Source organism: Typopeltis vanoorti, chromosome 12 (assembly GCF_054136105.1).
Source record: "Typopeltis vanoorti isolate ZY-2024b chromosome 12, IOZ_Tvanoo_1.0, whole genome shotgun sequence".
NCBI classification, from domain to species: domain Eukaryota; kingdom Metazoa; phylum Arthropoda; class Arachnida; order Uropygi; family Thelyphonidae; genus Typopeltis; species Typopeltis vanoorti.
Window position 1 is genome coordinate 113,735,932 of NC_143560.1, and position 21,174 is coordinate 113,757,105.

The window sequence follows — 21,174 nt, forward strand, 5'->3', positions numbered from 1 at the left end:
GCCAACTCACTATTATTGCACTATGATTTCCGAATGCTGAATGCCCGATTCCAACCTAATGCCAATCTCTCTCTCTCTCTAATAAATCTCTAATGCTCTCCCCTAATTAATTAATAATTCCAGCATTCGTCGCTTATATATCTGTTTTTCCCGCCTAAAATGTTCTCGTGAACAAAAATTCTTTTCAATAAACTTTCTCCTCACGTTGTGTTCCAATTCTCTCGTTCGCTTACTTACATGCGTCTCCATGACAACAAAACAAAATATAATAAAATTGAGCTATTGCATAACGTTAAACTTCTATAAACAGGAATAAACAGAGAATATTTACATTTCAAATAATGCGCAGTTAAATTATCAAATACAAGTTCTTATAATATTAACATAGTAATAATTAAAATAGCTTAATAATATTTAATACAGTCTTATCACTACTAATACATATATCTTTGATTAAATAATTAGATATTAGACAAAATTAAAGTAGTTATATGAATATTAAATTGTAAAATAAGTTGTTTACATTAAATAATATTTACAAGTCTAGCCTTTGTGATGGAAGATCAAGTTGGATTCTGAAGCAAATAATAATTACTTTAATCTCTATATTATCAGAATCCAACAATAAACTCCTTGGAGTTGCCCATAATAATAATAATAATAATAATATAGTCCAGATGGCATTCCTGTTGAGTATTTTCTACCAAAATGCTGTGACTGCTTGTGTCATTTAGCAATACTTCAAAATAATTACTCCATACATCAAGAATAACTTTATCCTCAGTTTTTCATGTCTCCTTTATCATCTCTGATTCCTTTTACAGCACTCTTTCATCTCTTTCTAAGCATTTTGAATAGCCTCCAGAATATTTTGCTATCTTCCTGATATTTATTTTCTATGTTCTTAACAAAATCTTCCCATGACTTTTGTTTAGCTAGTTTTACACAGTGTTTAGCTTTCTTGCATTTGTTTCTGTATTCTCTAAGAGCACACGCTGACTTATTTGGCAAGATCTTTCGATATGCTTTCTTCTTTTCCTTGACTGCCTCTTTAACTTCTTGAGTCCACCATTGAGTTCTTATTTTTCTATTATTGCAGATTACCTCACCACCTGCCTTTCTGGCTGAATCAGTCAAAGTTTTCTTTAGGGTTTGCCACTGAATCTTCAAGGTTAGTTTCTTGTTTTCAAACTCTTCCTGTTTTTCTTGAATAATGTTTATGTATTTGAGTCTGCAGTTCACATCTGATAGATGTTCAACTTTGATTCATTTCAAAACTTTTTTACATGCCTTCTTTTCAATCCACAGCTCAATTTTATCCTGCTCACCACTAAATGGTGATCACTTCCTGTTTCAAATCCTCTGTATATTCTTGTGTCTTGAACCAGTGGGCAAACATCACTGTCGAGAATAACATAATCAATGAGACTCTTTCCTTGCTTCTTCTCTCCATGTGAATTTCTTACTCGGCTGTTTAGATCTCCAACACGGACCAATGTTTCCTTTTTCATTGTATCAGTTGCTTTCTCTGATGGCTTGAAAAATTCCTGACTTCCTCCTTAGTAGAACCTTCTGTGGACACGAATATGCCTCACTGTCCAGTTCCTCATTCTGATACTTACTCAAATCACTTTATTTGATATTGTGTGCCATTCAAGAAATTTATTCTCATATTTAGTGTTCAATATTATAGCTACTCCTTTTCCCCTCATTGTTATTTTTATTCCCTGAATATAGCATCTTGTATTTGTCTTAAAAAGATCTTAATTGTTTTTGGCACACCTATTATTTCAAATTGGTATTTATCCAATTCTTGCTAGTTCTATTTTTTTTCCCTTTGAGGCTTCTTATGTTGAAAGTACCAATCTTAAATTCTGGTGATGTTGAGTTGGGATTTGTTCACGTAGCTCGCTTTTCGCTGTTCATCCTGGTTCCCAGATAACAATTATCCAGTTAAACAAGGCCCCTGCTGTTTAACTGGGTAATTTATCATTAAATTCCTCTGGATTAGAGGTAGTTGTAAAAAGTTTTTTCACTTGGTTATACATTAAATTCAACTAATGAAAAAAAATTATATTCTTGCTTAATCCTTCATCCAAGTGTAATCAAGCAAAGTTTGCCATGAAGAATCTTCATGACTAGGCTACTTGTATACAGAGACTAATGACTTCACATTAATTGCCTTAGTATCCCATATTGAAATGCACACATCCTTTTGTGTGAGTATAATGCTATGCATTATGAGAAGGGCCACTATCTAGACCAGTTTCAACCTTTATTGAGATCTCTTAAGTGGAAGTCAGACCTAGAAGAGATACCAAGGTTGAATGCAGAAGTCATATATTTTTCCCCATATACAAGTAGTGAAATTGTGTAACACCTTATTTTAAATAAAGGTCGAAACTGGTCTGAGTAGTCGCCTTTCTGTAATGCATGGCATCAAACAACTGAAAAGGATCTGTGGTTTGCACTGGGAGATATTAAGGCAATTAGCATGAAGTCATTAGCTTCTATATCTATATATAAGTAGCCTAATTGTTAACATACTTAATGCACAAACTTTGGTTTCATTTAAGATAAGTTTAATTTAAGCATGAATGCTGATACATATATGTATGTCTAAGTATGCATGCTGGGTATTTCTTTTGATATGGTACATTCAAAATCATCCACAACTATAATATTCCATAACACACACACCTTGAAATACATAAGGATTTTATTGATATCTATTTTTTTTAACACCTCTTTATCTAATCTCAAAACCTTGCTGCACGTGTTTCCATACTCCCTTTTTTTGGCCTCTTGCTTGATCTGATGAGTAATAAACACATTCAAAAGAAATCCAGATCTCTTTTAATTGATAAACAGTCCTTATCCCTTCTACCACACCAACAGTCATGTGCCTTCATTCATGATGTAACTTTTACCAGAAAATTACCAGGGCCATGAACATCAATAACTTTTAAAACATGTTAAGTCTCATGGTGATAAAAACATCTTGAAGTTGATGATGAAAAAAATGTGAAACGAAAAGTAAATTGATAACAAATGCATTTCCATATATTTTTGGAATATGATAGATGTAAAATCCTGTTGATAGAGAATAATGAAAGATAAGCATAAAATCAAACACTGAACAAATGTCTGTATAGCTTTATATATTAATAGCATCAATGGTATAGTTTTATTACATAACTTTTAAGATACTGCAGAATGAAATCCTATAAAAAGAAAGAAAATAATATATTATAAATCAAAAGACTACTCTATATACATATAATATACAATAAACAGATGTGACTAAAGTCAACAAAAAATCCATAAAAGTGACAAAGTTTCACAGTGAAAGCTCTGCCATTAGTGTAATGAAAACAAATTTGTAACCTCGAAAATCAGGAAAATTTCAACTGTCTTTAGTTTAAAAGGAAAGGCAAAATGCTAAAATTAAATACTGAGGTGCCTGTATTGACTTAGAAAAAAAAATAAAATAAATAAAATAAAATAAGCTGTTGGATATAGAAAAGAACATTAACATAACTGCTTTCTATGTCATTGTCATATGATTAGACAATTTACTTATACACTGCTACAGTATCTGCAACACTATGAACCATTCTAAAATCGTACGCCAAGCACCTTACTTGACTAAAGATATACAATTTTCATAAATACAGCAATGTCAAAACATACATTCCTTAAAACCAGAATACACTCAAATCTCAGAGTTTAATTAGTGAAAATGTTTAAACTCTTTCTCTGGTATAAAGTCAAGACACAAAAGCCTAGAAAAGAACACTTACCACATCCCAGACAACACTAAACACATCCACTCAGTAGCAGCTCAAAGTTAATGCACCACTCGCCATCTTGTCTCCATAACACCCAATATCTTGTTGCCCACTACTCACTAAAAATACTCTGTTGAAGGTTTGAAATTGCCGTTATTCATGTAAATAAAGAATACTGTTCACAACCATATCATATATGCTTATACTGTAAACAGATATATTATGGTAAAAGTATAAAACTGCTACTAAGAAAAGAGTAATTTAAAATAACAATCACAGTAGGCAGGGAAAATAACAATAGAATTAAAATCCTATAATAGAGGGCAGACAGTTACTTAAAACACAACAGCATACTCTAAAAAAAAAAAAAAATAATAATAATAATAAATAAATGAAAAAGGAGAAGAGCATAAAACTGTGCATGGCCAATCAACAGCCTTTATATCTATACTATATCAATCCCACAGACACAAGAAGTTGCAGAACCTAGAGTACACTGATACCATGTGCAAGAAACAAAAGGAAAAATGAAATTATTGATGTTTCTTAAAAAGATAGAGAAACTCTAGTTGTCAGGCAGTTTCATGCTAGTCCTGAAAAAAGAGAAGCAAGTTAGGTGGAAGATGTACTCTAATCATATGCAGTTTGCCTCTACCTATATCAATACCTTTAATAATTTGGGTCTATACGAATGTTCTCAAAGCATATATATATATATATATATATATATATAAACTTTGATTACTTCAGTTTACATGATTAAATTTAAGAATACAATAGCCTGGAAGACATAATATTTTATTACCTGCATGTTCCATATTTTTGTCAATTCATCAAGAGGAAGTCTTGGTCCAAGAAATTCAATAATTGCTTTAATTTTATCACTATATTGCACCTGATCAATGTTTCCTAAGAAATAATCGATAAGTAGGAGATAAAAATGCTTTGAATACAAAATATTTATTTTAATTCTACTCCATAAACAAAAAAAAAAGCAATAATTCAAATTGGTGCAATACTCTAAAATCTACTTCACCTGGGATTTTTCAAATGATGAGAAAATTCTTGTTTATATATATATATATATATATATATATATATATATATGTTAGTTTAAAAAAAAAAAAGTTCATAAACAAAGTACTAAGTGTTACAGAAAAACAAAACTTTTATTTTTCTTATAAATCAATATGAAAAAAATATAACAAAAATCAAGGAATTGACAGCGTACACTAGAAATATAAATTAAAACAACTTTAATAAATACTTCCCGATATTTCGGCAACGTCACGTTGCCATCTTCTTGGGAACTTAAAATAAAGAACAGGTGCACGCAAGTGCTATATAACAGCAAATGAGAAACGAAGCGAGGAAGCTACCGTTTTCCTAAAGTCCTGATGGTGCCCCCTAGCAGGCTATATTGGTAATTATTGGCCTCTGGGCTGAAGTTCTTCTGATATATGTTTCCCAAAAGGCTGAGGCTGATTCCATGAATAATCTTTCATATTTGAACTTGCAGCGGTGTATTACTGTGGCTTTCTTCCACCTTATTCTGTGGCAGATATCCAGAGCATGGTCTGCAAGCCCAGAGTGGCTGTACTGGTGAAATCCCTTAAACAACCAACACCCTAGAATCAAGTTCATCCTAGAAAAAGAGAAAAAGAATAGCCTCCCCTTCCTAGACACACTAGTCACCTGCCAACCTGATGGAACCTTGGTTTTCTCAGTTTATAGAAAACCCATCCATGGCAGATACATTCACCAACAATTCCCCCCCCCACTCACAACAATATGAAGTTATTAAGACGCTATTCAACAGGGCTAAACTAATCTGTTCAAATGACAAAACTCTAAACAGTGAACTAAATCACATCCTTAACACTTCATCAGCCAATGGCTACCCCCCAAAAAAATTCAAAAAATACTAAAACCAGTAATCCACAACCCCATCCCCCTTCACAAAAGAGATTACTCTAAATCCATCACCATTTCCTACATCCGAGGCACGGAAAAAATCAACAAAATCCTAAAAAAACATGTCTTGACCTTCTTGTTACAGACCATATAGAAAATTGGAATCCATTATCCGCTCTAAGGGCTGAGGCTGATTCCATGAATAGTCTTTCATATTTGCAGCAAGTTCAAATATGAAAGACTATTCATGGAATCAGCCTCAGCCCTTAGGAATGTTGAATCCTACTTGTTCTTAACCTTTACTTTGGATCCGACATGATTACAATTACGATGTTTTTAACTAATTGATAAGTTGTGAGTTGATTTCTAATTCAAATATAGAGAAAATTTATATTTATAGATTGCGCCACTCTATATCTGAATTAGTTCAAGAATTGAAGATAAATCAACCCTTAAATATAACATTTCTCCTTAAATATATACTGGCCGAGTATATTTAACTTACTTAATTTACCCGCTTTAGTTCGAATATTTTATGAATGGTGCAGTAAAAGAGATTCAGGCAAAATACAACTTTTGATTAACAAAAACAAACATTTAATTTTAAAATCACAAATTTTACACTTAACTTCAAATCACTAATTAAGTTATTAGAAACACTTCAGCCTTTCTGATAATACTGTCATACAAACTCAGACAATGGTAATTCTGCTATCTCTACTTTACAGTCTTCTCACAGTTCCTTAAATTCCAAATACAATAAAAATTTCAGTAACACTTCTTCACAAACAATCACTTTTAATTTTACACTTCGACTAATTCTCCACAATAGTTACTGTTAGTATCAGGGAATTCTAAGATGAAACTCACACACTTCTCTGTACAGAAATATTAAGGTTGGAATAATCTTACCGATAATCTTTTCTTCTTCATTTACTTATACGTAAACACTTTTTATAACTGTAAACACTTTGAACAGTAAACAGCACTCATTAAAATAATTCTTCTAAGCAATAACTGAATTAATCATGGGTCACAATACACATAAACAAACGTTGTTGCATAAAGTACTACTGATCACTCATGAAATAGGGCAACACAATAATTCCTTAACTTCAGGTTTTATATGCACAGTTGTTCACTCTTCCGGCATTCAATTAATTCTTAGACACTACAATTCTAAACACAGCTATCGGTAAACTTCAACTTTACAGCTCTGCTATTCTTTAGTAACTTCGTGCTTCGCTTCAAGGTTTTGTGTGTCCTTGAAAGGTCGGCCCTGAAATTGAATCAACTCAAATATCGCTAGTCTATTTATTAGTCACTCAGCTGTCTTCGTAGCTATAATTGTTATTCTACAACTTATTAGCTAACCGCCTCTCGACTAGTAGACTTTATTAGCTGCTTGAGTGACTTGCCGACTCGCTATTATCGCACTGTGATTTCCGAATGCTCCGATTCCAACCTAATGCCACTCTCTCTCTTATAAATCTCTAATTCTCCTAATTAATTAATAATTCCAGCGTTCGTCGCTTATATATCTGTTTTTCCCCCTAAATTGCTCACGTGATTTGTTTCTAAAACTCTTTTCAATAAACCTCACGTGGTGTTCCAAAACGTGCTCGCTCACTTACATACATTTCCATGACAACAAAACAAAATATAATAAAATTGAGCTATTACATAACGTTAAATTTCTACAAACAGAATAAATAGAGAATATTTACATTTCAATAATACGCAGTTAATTTATCAAATACAAGTTCTTATAATATTAATATAGTAATGAATAAAATAGCTTAATAATATTTAATACAGTATTTTCATTATTAATACACATATCTTTGATTAAATAATTAAATATTAGACAAAATTAAAGTAGTTATATGAATATTAAATTGTAAAATAAGTTGTTTACATTAAATAATATTTACAAGTCTAGCCTTTGTGATGGAAGATCATGTTGGATTCTGAAGCAAATAATAATTACTTAAATCTCTACATAATCAGAATCCAACAGGAACATGCCAAACCTCAACAAATTTGGGTGCATAAGACTGCCCCAAATTTGAGAAACATATATCAGAAGAACTTCAGCCCAAAGGCCAATAATTACCTATATAGCCTGCCAGTAAACGGTAGCTTCCTCACTTCGTTTCTCATTTGCTGTTATGTAGCACTTACGTGTGCCTGTTCTTTATTTTAAGTTCCCAAGAGGATGGCAACGTGACGTTGCCAAAATATCGGTAAGTATTTATTAAAGTTGTTTTAATTTATATTTCTAGTGTACGCCAATTCCTTAATTATTAGTTATCAAGTACAAAAATCAGCTAAATACAATTTTGATATTGCAAACACAACCATGTTTAAATCACAAATTTATATATAAATTATCACAAAAGTATATAAATAATGCAAACATAATATAAATAATGATATATATATATATATATATATGTAAACAATTATAAAAAATGTATACACAGCAATCCCTCAATTAATGCATATTTGATTAGTGCGTCATTTTTTTTCTATACCCAAATCAATTAGTGCGCCTATTTACATCTTAAAAATAAATGTTACAGATTTTAAAAATTTTCTATCTATACATTTTTATGGCTAACTATTTTAAAAAATCACTCACCAGGAGGAAGTGATATAGTTACTGATTTAAAACAATTTACAAAGTTATTTTTAATGGCATACCACACTATTTCCATGTATACTACGTTCCAAATTTACCATCAAAATTTATGTCGTTTGCTAATTGCATAGCATTTTGATGATTAATCTCGTGCCTCCTTTGCAATTGTTTACCTTACTTTTTTTTTAATTTCAGAGTATTTTCCCAACCTTTAATCATGAGTAAAAGAATTAGTGAGCAAAAAAGTGGAAGTGTGAAAATTATTCAAAAAGTAATCTCATTAGAAGAAAAAATTGAAATAATAAAAAAAATAAACAAGGCGAGTCCAGAGCAAAGATAAGACAAGAACACAAAAATGGGTGAATCAACTATGAGAGCAATTTTAAGCAAAGCTGTTGAATACAAAGAGAAAGTAAGGCTGCTTCAAGTTGCATGCACTCAAAATCAAAGTATTATAATGATTGAATTAGAGAGATTTCTTTCTACATGGATCAAAGATTGTGATCAAAAACAGATCCCGCTAAGCACTGACCTTATTACATCAAAAGCATTAAGTTTCTTTGCAATCTTGAAAGAAAGGGCTATCAATGATGGAAACGAAGAAGAATTCCACACTAGTGCTTGGTGGTTTGAGCGTTTGAAAAAGAGAAATAGCCTAAATAATGTTCTAATCAAAGGCAAAGCTGTAAATGCACATAAGGAGATTTTGAAGAAAATTGTGGAAGAAGGGGGCTATTGTGACCAGCAAATATTTAATGTTGATGAAACCGGCCTTTTTTGGAAATGAATAACTTCCAAGACTTTTCTGGCCAGAGAAATCTCAGCCTGGTTATAAAGTCACAAAGTTGAATGAAATTACTGCTAACAATATGTGACCTGTTTGGAAGCACATTCTTCCACTTTGTACAAGTGATTTTAGAGGCTTTTCAAATGAATCTAAGTTAATTAAATCTCATTCTGAGAAATTGAGTGATTCCGACCTGCTAAATTTAGATGCACAGCGGGAAGATCCTGAAGAATATGAAGAAAATTTAATCACTGACAAGCCCAAAGAGATTTCACAGAAACAATTTGAAAATATTTTCAAATTGTTTCAAATTTCTCATACAGTCGAAATTTTTAAGCAACAATGCTTAAAGGCTGACCCTGATGAAGAGAGAAGCAGTAAAATTTGCAGAAGTAGTAAAAGAGGCAATAGGGCCATACCATAAGCTTTATGAGAAGAAAGAAACAGAATGCCCACCAGAACTACATTAGCTCAATTCTTTGTTAAGAAGCAGAATAATAAATTTATATTCTGAATATGTTTTATTGTCTTTCAGCTTCATGGTTTTCCTTTAATTAGGCCCTGAGATATACCCCTAATTCTTTAATAAAAAAATTAATGGTCAAAAAAGAAATTCGAGGAACGAATTATACTTTTTTCCTAATAGGTTATTATATTAGATAAGTGCATTTTCGATTAATGCGCCTGTTTTAAAGAATGCATTAGGCGCATTAATCGAGTGATTGCTGTACATCATCAAACAACAGAAAAATAATATTATTTTAAACACAATTTCAATGACTTCCTTGATGTTGTTTATCTTTGCAACAGGATATTTAAATTTGGTTCATAATGGGACATTTTTACATGGACACACTCAGAATTTTCACACGTTAGTTTGCTTCTTAGCGAATTTAAAATGTAATTCATCTGAGAAAATATTTGCTCACATATATGATGAACCAAATACAGATAGAGTAGCTTTTTCACAGCTGAATTGATGAACAACATTCTGTTATAATTTGATTTTGATATCTTTCTCTAGCTTCTTGTGAATTTCTTTGAATTTATTAGTTCATATTGACTAAACTTTTAAATTCAATTCTATTTCTAAATAATCAATTCCTAAAAATTAAAAACACAAAAAAGGAATTAACTTATTTGCTTTTTCATTTTTAAAAATTTAGATTATTAGGTTTCAAATACAAGCTTTCGGTGGGTCACCCAAATGTTTTCACGGATCACTCAGTGACAAGAGAGTCATAGGTTGCTGAACCCTGGTTTAGGCACTGTGTCTATTGTATTTCAATGGCCATACAAGTGCAGCAGCTGCCTAGCATCCCTTTACTGTGTAACTGCAAACACACCAAACCTACTTCCCCTCTTCCTCTTCTATATTCCATCTACCTCTGTCTTCTGGAACAGCCTTCCTCATGAAGCATTCCTAAACAACTATCACTTGCAACTCTTCAAAAAAAAAATAAAAATAAAAATAAAATAAATAAATAAAAATAACTCCTCATCTGCACCACACACAGCACTTATGTGCTTATAGATCCGGTCCTTCAACCTCTTGTGTATTAGGATCAATACACACACGCACACTGATAAAGTGTGAGTGAGGTATAACAATGAAGGTAGATGTCCAGTGAAATGGGTAGGGAATACATGCAAATGTATTCAAATAGCAAATGTGAATATACTTTGGGGAAAAGGAAACAGTGTTGGCATTTCCCAGAAATATGTGATAATTAAGTAGGCTAAGAAGCATAAAATACTGAGAGTGAATGGAAAATCAAAGGAAAGAGCAACTGAGATGACATTGCAGGTACTGATATGTGCTAAGTGGAAGACAAGCAAGAATGGAAATGTCAGAATGCAAGATGGCAATAGCAATGTGAAGGAAGTGAAAGAGCATGAGAAAGGAGATGTGAAGAAATGGGAGGGAATAAAAAAAAAATTTTGAAAAAAAAAAAAAAACAAGGAAGATTGCATCACAATACTGGAAATTTCAAAGCTTTCATGAGTGCTGCAGAATACAATACGGGAATTAGAGAAACTAGAAAAGCACTTGACAGAATAAATGAAACGTGAAGAAGTAAAGGAAGATTCAAGAAAGCAGAATAGATGAATGAAAAAAAAAAAGTTTTTTCCAGGAGCTGAGATTTATGATGTAACCGAAGCAATATGTAAGCAAATAGAACAAGTGAATGATACGACTGTGTTGGTTTGACAGGATGATCTCAAAGGAGATAAGTGTGTATTACAAAAGATATGAAAGAGTGGTCTGAGTGAAGCAAAAAAGAAAAGCAAGAGTCAAGATTATGAGTCTATATGATGGGAGTGAGCTGAAGAGGAGAGCAACAACTGCAAATGATTCAGTAAGTACACTGTGTAGAAGAAATAGTGTGTGCTATGTTAATGCATTGGATGACCATGATGGGCAAAAGGATATGTATTTACTAGATGGACTGCACTGGGGTTTTGGTACATTAAGAACTTATCATTCAATGAAAGAATGAATGGTGAACAGCCAGGAAAACTAGATATTTCTTGATGGGTGCATGAAGTGTAGACACATGCATTAAATGAAGTGGTAGAAATGGTGAGTGTAATGATAAACAGAGTAGGAACGACAGCTTTTATTTTTATTTTTTTTAAAGATGACCCAGGAAATGCAAAAGTAGTTTGCTAAAGAGAGATAAACAGTGGATATGGGGATGGGAATTTGGTTCAAGATTCTATTCTAGCTTCCTATTTGAACCAGTCCCATTTTAAGAATTCTCTGATTATTCATTAGCCTAGGAGCTGCTATCATGTGCATCTACTGATGCCAAAGGCATCATGTATAAAAGTGAGGATTTCTTGGCATTGGTTTGGACATTAGTGAGACAAAGCTGAGAGAGAAGAATACTGTTACAGAAACAGAATGTGATTATTTTTTCAGGACAAACAGATAACAGGTACTACGAATGATGCAGTAAAATCCAACCAGAGTAGAAATTTCCGTTGGTAGTAATAGTTAGTGGGTGGTGGTAGGATGAGTAATAAAGAAATCGGTTTCATGCTGTTCACTATGAGACAGAGGTTAACATAACAAAACACACATTTGGATGTAGTTGAAGTCCTCCTTAAAAATCACTTGATCTGTACTCATTGTACTAATTTGGCAATGATGTCTTCCAAATCATCTGTGGAACTTACTGGCCCATAACAACAACCAACTGTATATTTTGTCTTACCAGCCTTAATCTCACACCAGGCTGCTAAATGAACAGCCACCCTTCTGCTTGTCTCTTATTCTTTTTGGCTGCAATCATCAGCAGTACTCCTCCCCCCCCCATCCTATCTTCTCTTAAGTACACCCATGGTACCAATATAACAAAGGTTTACAACCTTCCTCGGGCAGACATAAAAATAAAATTTGATTTATATATATTTGTACTTAGCTGGTGAGTGTCAATTATTGCACGTATTTTTTTTATCTGCATTCATAAACTATGACATAGCTTCATATATAATAGGAGAACCAAAATGGACTAAGGCAACTGATGTGAAGTCAGCCACTACATGCAAGTAGCCTAGTTGTGCATACATACATTCCGTATGAGTGGAGTTTGTACAAATAGAAAGATAAAAATAGAAAATGTGAATATATATATACATATACACATACACACACACACTAAAACTATATGCTAAAAATCACAAATTTAAGTTCAAATTGTTTCTAATCCACTGGATTGCATCAGGGGTAGCCTGGAACAGGTGTCCTGAAAACTCCGCAGTGGGCAGGCAGTCCTGAATAATGTGATTGACGGTCTGTTGATCAGCAACACAGTCACATGTTGGGGATTGTCACTGTAGGTGCCAGGGAGACGTAGCCCCACTAGTATGTATGTGTGTGTGTGTGTGTGTGTATATATATATATATATATATATATATATATATATGAGTATGAAATAATATCAAATACTGATAATTTCATTTTAATATGCAACTTTCATCTTTTTGGATTTCTATTAATTTGAATTCTAGTAATTTTTTTTTTTAACTGAGAAGGATTTGCCAGCCCACAGTACTTTCCTTAATTTTTCATCATATGTATTGTGATATCAATGCACAAAACTTTTTTTTTAATATTTCAGTTTCAAGCAGTTAATTTGGAAGAAACTGTTGATAAGATGGTAGTAATAATGTAAGTTTTATCTATGTAATACTACTACTACTACTTCCAGAGTATCCAAGTAACACTAAATGATTAAGGATACATATCAGTAATTTGATGATGATAATAATGATGATTAAGTACCTAACACAGTGCAAAGACAGTCCTCAACTCATGTAAGTTATGTTCGACAAACTTAACATAACTCTAAGTTTACATAAGTCAGATTTAACCGCCTCACCAATTAATCACACCCTACTGATTATGTGATTAGTAAATGCATGCAGTAGTGCATTAATGTTTTATAGGTAATGTTTATAATTTCATTAACATGATACAGACTTTTTTTTTCTTTTCTTCATAATGCTCTCGATAACAGGCACAAAAAGTATAATCTATTTCTCTTTGGACTTTTAAGACCACAAGGCATCCTCCTGTAATACTAGGGATTCATCCTCTAATTGTTTTTATATTGTCCAACTATCATGTTCATGTTAAAAATGTCTTTACTGGCATCATCCAGATATTTTTGTCATGACAAAGCATTACATTATGGATATGTCACATTCAACAGTGTTGTTGCGTGAGCACAGAGCAAGGGGAATTTTATGGTAAAGATATTTTTAACACCTGTCTTGACAGAAAAATCAATTTTGAAACCTTCTAAGTATGTAGCAAGAAACATTATGTACTTGGTACAGAATTTATTATATGATAATTATCAGATACATACCATATAATTTTTTTTCTTCATAATTTTCATTTGATTTCCAAATCTGTTTTGGTGAGTTTAAGCATAGGTTCAATATTTTCACTTCTGTTCCTTTTTTTTTCCCACTCAGTTTTACTCTACCCCAGCGCACACAAACACTAAAAATTATGAAAGCATATGAATTCAAATACACAAGATGTCTGTATTCAATAGTAAGAGGGATACTTTTCTGACTCACCCCTTCACCATCTTGCTCAAAAATTAGACATAATCTATGGCATAAAGAATCGATCAGTTTTTATTATACAAAATGAGGACCAACAAATAGACTGAACTTCAGACTCCCTCAAATTTTTTTGTTCTCAATCGCTATTCAAAAAAAAAAAAAAAAGTTGACAAGATTTTATTTTCAAACCACACCTCTCTCAATAACTAGAATATCCAATATAGAGACTGAATCACAATCCCATATGTTGGAAGTCTATCAGAGTAACTTTTAAATTGATTCAATCATAGCCTCCTGAAGTCCCCTATAAATAGCACACCGTTCTACAAATACACAGGAGTATACAGAATTCCATGCTCTTGTGGTTTAGCCTACATATGGCAGACAAGCAATGTGTGGATTTCAGGTGAAAAAAAAAAAGAAACTTGTTGCAGATACTGAGCATAAAAAGAAAAGATAGAACTGATCTGGCCAACTACACTTAAAATACCAAACCATGAGGTTGATTGATTTGTTTCAAGAATGTCTTATGTAAAAAAAAAAAAAAATTATTACAGACTTCTGAAGGAATCAGTTACAGTCATCCATTCACATGGATCATTGAATAAAATCCCAAGGACTGATATTAAGTGACATATGGAAATCGCTCATTAAATCTTTTAACATCAGACTTCAACTTCATTGACTTCTATCATTAACTGTCAACAGCTAACGCATGCCAGGTAATTTTAAGTTTATTTGCTAACATAAATTTATTTATTTTTCTTGTAATGATTTTTCAGTGTTTATTCAACTTTGTGATATATTTATATATTTTTAATGTTTATTAAGTCCTGATAAAGCAATCAGTTTATTTTACATGGTAAAACTAGTAAGTGTATCTTTCATATTTAATTGACTAATAAACGTTCTTGTTGTTACTGAATGTGTTTTAGTCATAAAGCATCTTCTCTTTAAATCATCTTCTATCTGTTCAATAATGTCTAACTTCATCATCCCTAGAACATGAAGAATTCATCAGAGTATGCAAATACTGGTGTCAATGCAATATCCCAAACTGACAAGTGAAAAAAAATTAACAGAGCTACAAGATAAGAAAATGCCAAAACGTAGCCTTCAATAATGTGAATGTCACAGTTCAGTCACTTCTGTGAAGTCACATAAAGAAACAGACAATGTACAAAAATCTGAAATATTACTTTTTATATTAACAGAGAGAGAGAAATATTTTTTACTTCATAAAAATCCTCTACTCAGAGAAATGTCACAAGAAACATTCTAATTTCGACATATCCATCGTATATGAAATTCCATCATATCAGTTAAACGATAGCGGAGAGAGAATTGTATGCAATAATCCACACATACCAGCAAGCATAAACAAAAATGAGATTAAATCTCTCCATCTGTAGCAGTCAGGAAATGGAGGTGTAAGAATTATTTTAAAAATTTTATCTATTCACAACAAAATCAGTGCATGTAATTACTCTATAAAGATTCATGAAACTGGACAGAAGTATAGTCTTGCTAAAAAAATCAGGTAACATTTTGGAAATCACCTTCACGTCTATGTTATTGCATATAAATACAAATATACACACAGATACACATATATATTACCTTCTAATGCTATTGAAAGAACTTCTTTTTCTGCCAACCAATCTAATAGTTCATCTGGATCCACTGCAATTTTTGACGATCGTATTGAGGAACTGTCATCAATGAGTTTGGTTACCTATGACAAAAATACAGTATACTAAAACAATTATGAATATTAATTTTACTATTAGAGAGCAAGCCATTCTGCATTTTGAATCACAAAATTTCACACAGCTAAACCTTTCAAGGAAGTTAACATCATATGTTTATCTCTGTTATAATGAATTTCCTGGTATATATATATTGTCTTTTATTCATCTTGAGCTTCATACTAAACAGTAAGAAACATCTGATGTATATTAATAAACAAAACATCCATTTAATTATTCTGATAGTATACTGCATGAAACATAAAATTATATCTGTGTGGAAATATTTATGTGCTGTCTATATGCTGACTACTGTTCGTCTTAGTCTGAATGATATTAAAAATGTTAAAACTAAAGGCACAACAATCTTGGTTGCCCGTTGTACCTTTGTGTATATTTTGCTTTGTAGCTAACTGAATAAATGAATAGCATCACTACTTTGCTACCACAGTATGTGGGTTTGAATCCCACTGCAATGGATGTTTGTGAAAGACTGTGACCACTCACTACCACTTTATTTCCAAGAACAGAGTTTCCTTACTTGACCAATTCACAGGAAAAGAATGTAATAGGCATAGAAAAAACGTATAGACAGATTAAAAAGGGTGTCTGGTGTGTGTGTGGGGGCTGAAGGAATGCTCAAAAGAAATTAGCAATACAAATTCTCTTTTATTCTCGCTTTACCCTTTACAAGGTAAAGCCAGGATAGAAGCAACCCATTATACACCTACCAGTATCTCTTGAATAGACATTAGTTGTTGGAGAGGTTAGTTAAGATTCACATCCTAATTAGGAGATAAACTAATCACTTGGTCAACAAGGCTGGCAGGAATATTATTATAATTATAAATTTATTATTATTATTAGAAAAATTATAATAATATATAATTATTTGAAATGATACAAAAAGAGTGATCAGAAACATTTCCAATACAGAATCCTTGTATGCTAATCTGAAGAAACTGGTTCTAATTACAAATGACAATGAATGTCAGCTCATTGCTATGTGCATAGCTATGCATTATGAACCGTAGATACTGGAAAGTATCTCCAGTAACATTTTACAAAGGCCAACAAACATTTTAGCACATATACAAGAAAACATATTACAAAGGTGCAGTTTCTTTCACCTTACATAAAAAAACAGAGATAATTATATCTGTGATGTTTTTAATGTGTTAAAGCAGTACAACTTAAAAGTTACCTTCACATGAAAGACAAAAATTTCCATGATGCTGAGGCTCTCTCTCTCTCCCCCCCCCCCATATATATATATACAGGGTGTACGGGATAAATTTGACAGTTTCGTAAGGAAAAAGAAAATCTTCTTTGTATCTATTAAATTTAATGAATTGACAAAAAAACATTACAGGCAGAGTTAATTACAAATACTATCAACAAGATTTACTCAAAATAACCACCATTAGCATCGATCACAGCTTCAATTCTGCTTCGGAACCTCGAACAAGCTGATGCTACAGTCTCCCTGGGAAGGGCCGCAAAAACTGTTTTAATTTTATCCATTAACTGGGCTTTTGTATTACTGGAAGTGCGATTGGTGTCTTTTTTCAACTGCGCCCCATACAAAATAATCCATGGGGTTAAGGTCTGGGGAGTTTGGAGGCCAAACATTTGGACTGGTGAAGTCGTAGAAATTTTCACACAACCATTTTTGACTTTTCCCAGAGGTGTGGCAAGGGGCCGAATCCTGCTGCCATACATACGGCCTACCATTGGCTACCCTTGTTATCCAGGGCTTGACTACAGTTAGCAACTCCACGAACAAAGCCCGAATTCCAATGCCAGGGTTCTTCAACACCTGTTCCTGCAGATTTGCGAGGAATTCTGCTGTACGAACGCAATCAGATCGTCTGCTAGGGATCTTTCTTCTTGCTACATCCTCGTAGTCACCATTGCAAGTCTCTAGTTCATGCCTGATTGTTTTTACTGTATTCAGGGAGCATTGGGCAGCAGTCGTAATATCCTTATTTTGATGGCGGGCACGAATCATCATGATACAAGTTATTCTCTTCCATGATTCAGGTGGGTTCCAGCTATCCATCCTTTCTGACATCTTGTATATGAATGAAGAAGGGTCCAAACTTTTAAATGAAGAGAAGTGTGTGTTAATACATGTAACTTACGGAAAAATATAATTAATTATAAATATGTCAAATTTATCCCGAACACCCTGTATATATATATATATATTTTAAGCTGAGCCCATACATGGAAAGTTGGTTAATCAACCTATAGTACATTAGTACTGTGTATGAGTAGTGGACTGGGAAAGGAGAAACTTGTTTAGATTTGATTTAAAAGCCTATATATATTGTATTCCATAAGAGAAAAGACTGTTCCACAAAACAGCAGTAGCAAGAATGAAGGAGGACAAAAAGGAACTTGTTCTGCGAGTTTCAAGGTGTATTGTAAAGGGATGTTTGGCGGCAGCCGTGTTCTAATGGACCTAGTACACTGAGTGGTGGAATTATTGATGCTGTTTCAAGGGAACTCTTAGGGGGCCAATCCCATCCCTAAGATCTCCCTCGTAATGAGATGAGAAACCTGGTCTAGGCTAGGCAGATTTGTGATTTGTATAAGGTTAACAGCTGTTAAGAGAAGTAACATCTTGAATGAAATATTTTTTTTTTTTCTTTGTTTTTGTGAGATATAAGGCAGACCTGGGTTTTGGTAGCATTGAAATTGGTGAGGTTATCTGAACCCCATGGGAGGATGACTTGAAGATCAGAACTGAGGGCTGTGGTGGTTGATGTTCTGTAGGTTGAGGTAATATGGTAGAGTCAAGATTATCAAATGAAATGGAATAGTGCATTGTACTGTCATTCTGTAAAACTGTTTATTGGGCTGGAGGTCAATTGAAGTAGATCATTGATATACAGAAGGAAGAGGGTTGGTGAGAGAACAGCACCTTACAGAATCCCCAGCATTAGTTGAATGGTGAGAGGATAAAGAACCATCCCTATCACATTACAGCCAAAGTATTGTATTAATGGTAATTTGCTACATGTGATCAATGAAGGATTGAGACCTCGGGGTGAAGACAGACAAAAAGCTAAAGATCAGGAGATACTGATAAAGTGGTGAAGTAATCACACAGATAACTAAATGTTGAAGAGAACACTAACTTGTAGGAATAGGGAAGTTATTCTTTCCATACACAAGAGTTTGATAAGACAAGAGTTTAAATCACATCATACTGTGCTCGGATATAGTCTTCTGCGATCAGAGAAGATGAGAAGAAATGTGAAAAGAACAGTGGAGGATAACAATGATATCTGGTTTATTGATGGAATGAGGAAAAGTGGTTTTCACAGTGTAAGTAATAGATGGAAGAGATTAGATATGACACAAATATATTAGTAAGGAGATCTTACAGCACAGATACAAATGAGATATCACAGGTGATAGCAGGTGGGAGGAGAACTTCTGGTCATTTCTGGAAAAGTAAAAGATGTCATTAGAAAGCTTGTGTTAAGGCTTAAGTGCTAGGAGGACATGTTGGATGTTTAATGGAATATTTACAGTACTAGGAAAGAATTAAAACTGATTTTAATGCTTACAATATTTCATCTCAGTCACTTCAATCCTTGAAGATGTTTCAGTGAATGATAAGAAATATTGCAAGCATTAAAATTAGTTTTAATCCTTACCTAGTGCTGTAATTAAACCACCAACATGGTGATCAGAAAGCATATGAGGTCTAGGGTCGTCTCATCACACATGGTGAACATGTGAAATGGGCTATTGATAAATGTTTTTAAAGAAAATAGAAGAGGCCTTTCCCTTCTATTTTCTAGTAGGGGCTTTCCCTGTGAACCCATGATTCCCTGGGGGGCCTGAATTATGATAATAACAGTGAGATTTCTATGTTTTATGGGAGATGGGGAGATAAAAATTTCAGAACTTTTAATACATAGTGCTTTAAAAGATGAGAGAGCTGTAGATAACAGCAAAAATCAATGAGTTCAAAAACTTTATTTTTTTCAACCTGTGGTATTATTTTATACCACAGGTTGAAAAATGAAAAAAAAATTTTTTTTTTTATTACTACTAATTTTTTTATTACTGGTTCAGCTGATCATGCCCTAAACACTACACATGGGTAAAAAAAAAATATGATGTGCAGACATAAATCTGAAAGGCTAATTTTCAATGTAAGATTTGGAAAACTATTTTAAGAACTAGCCAAGTGGTCTAGGCTGCTTCAATGAATGTGCATGAGTGGTTCATTGGAAATCTAGATTTCACAGTTTGTTCTGTTTCCCTGTAGTGCTTTGTGGATTGCACGTGTGTGTGTGTGTGTGTGTGTGTGTGTGTGTGTGTGTGTGTGTGTGTGTGTGTGTGTGTGTGTGTGTGTGTGTGTGAGACTTCTGTATGCAGAAGCAACCCACAACTATCTTTGAAGTGGGTTGCTTTAAGTATTCACTACAATAAAGAACCTCTAGGCACTCACCTCTAGGAAGCATATATTATTTTTGCATTATAGTATAATAAAATTACCATCTGAAAGTGTTTCTAACTTCATTACATGAGGACTCTAACAGATAGTACCAATTGTGGAAAGATTTTCGGAATTAAACTAGGTCCTCTCACTTGAAGCTGAAAGAAACTCAGCATGACCTGGTTTGCAGGAGAATTTTGGATGGCATAATTATTCAGCAGTTCACATCAATAATGAAACTTACTTTTGAAAAGGGAAACTGAAGACCAAATGCATGATCATGATGTTTACTTTTTTAAGGAGTCAACATGTTAAGCAGTAGTAGATATGCAAATACTGGTACTCGTATATGTCAGGTTTTCAAAGATCGAAAAAACAGCTTAGAGCACTGGGCTGTCAATGAGTTCAGCAAGTGTACATTGAAGAAAATTACTTTCGTGCAATAATGTTCTCTTTATTATTTCTGCAGCTAACAAGTTAGTCATGAACTTGAGAAAAGATGGTTATGAGCATAATAGTCACATGCTGTTTAAATATCGGAATAATCAATGTTTATAGTTAATGTTTACAGAATGTGTCTGATGTTAAACTGTATGAAAGTAAACATGCAGTTTACTTTCGATTTGGACAGTATCAGTAGCTATATGCAACAACAAGTGACATAACTTAGAATTTGTGTAGCCTTACCTGAAGTTACACCATTTGCAGCATAAAGCTGAAGTTAAAAATTAATGTGAGCTTA

At 33.1% G+C, this 21,174-nt stretch overlaps 1 protein-coding gene across 1 annotated transcript in view; it reads right to left on the minus strand.

Annotated features, from left to right (window-relative positions):
- Positions 1-21,174, minus strand: part of LOC150101143 (ubiquitin carboxyl-terminal hydrolase 24-like) — an 824,883-nt gene that overhangs the window by 670,590 nt on the left and 133,119 nt on the right. The window contains exons 10-11 of the mRNA XM_090401261.1: positions 15,843-15,957; positions 4,597-4,700 (exon numbers count right to left, since the gene is read on the minus strand). Of these exons, the coding sequence (XP_090257387.1) occupies positions 4,597-4,700; positions 15,843-15,957 (219 nt within the window). The remainder of the gene's footprint in view (positions 1-4,596; positions 4,701-15,842; positions 15,958-21,174) is intronic.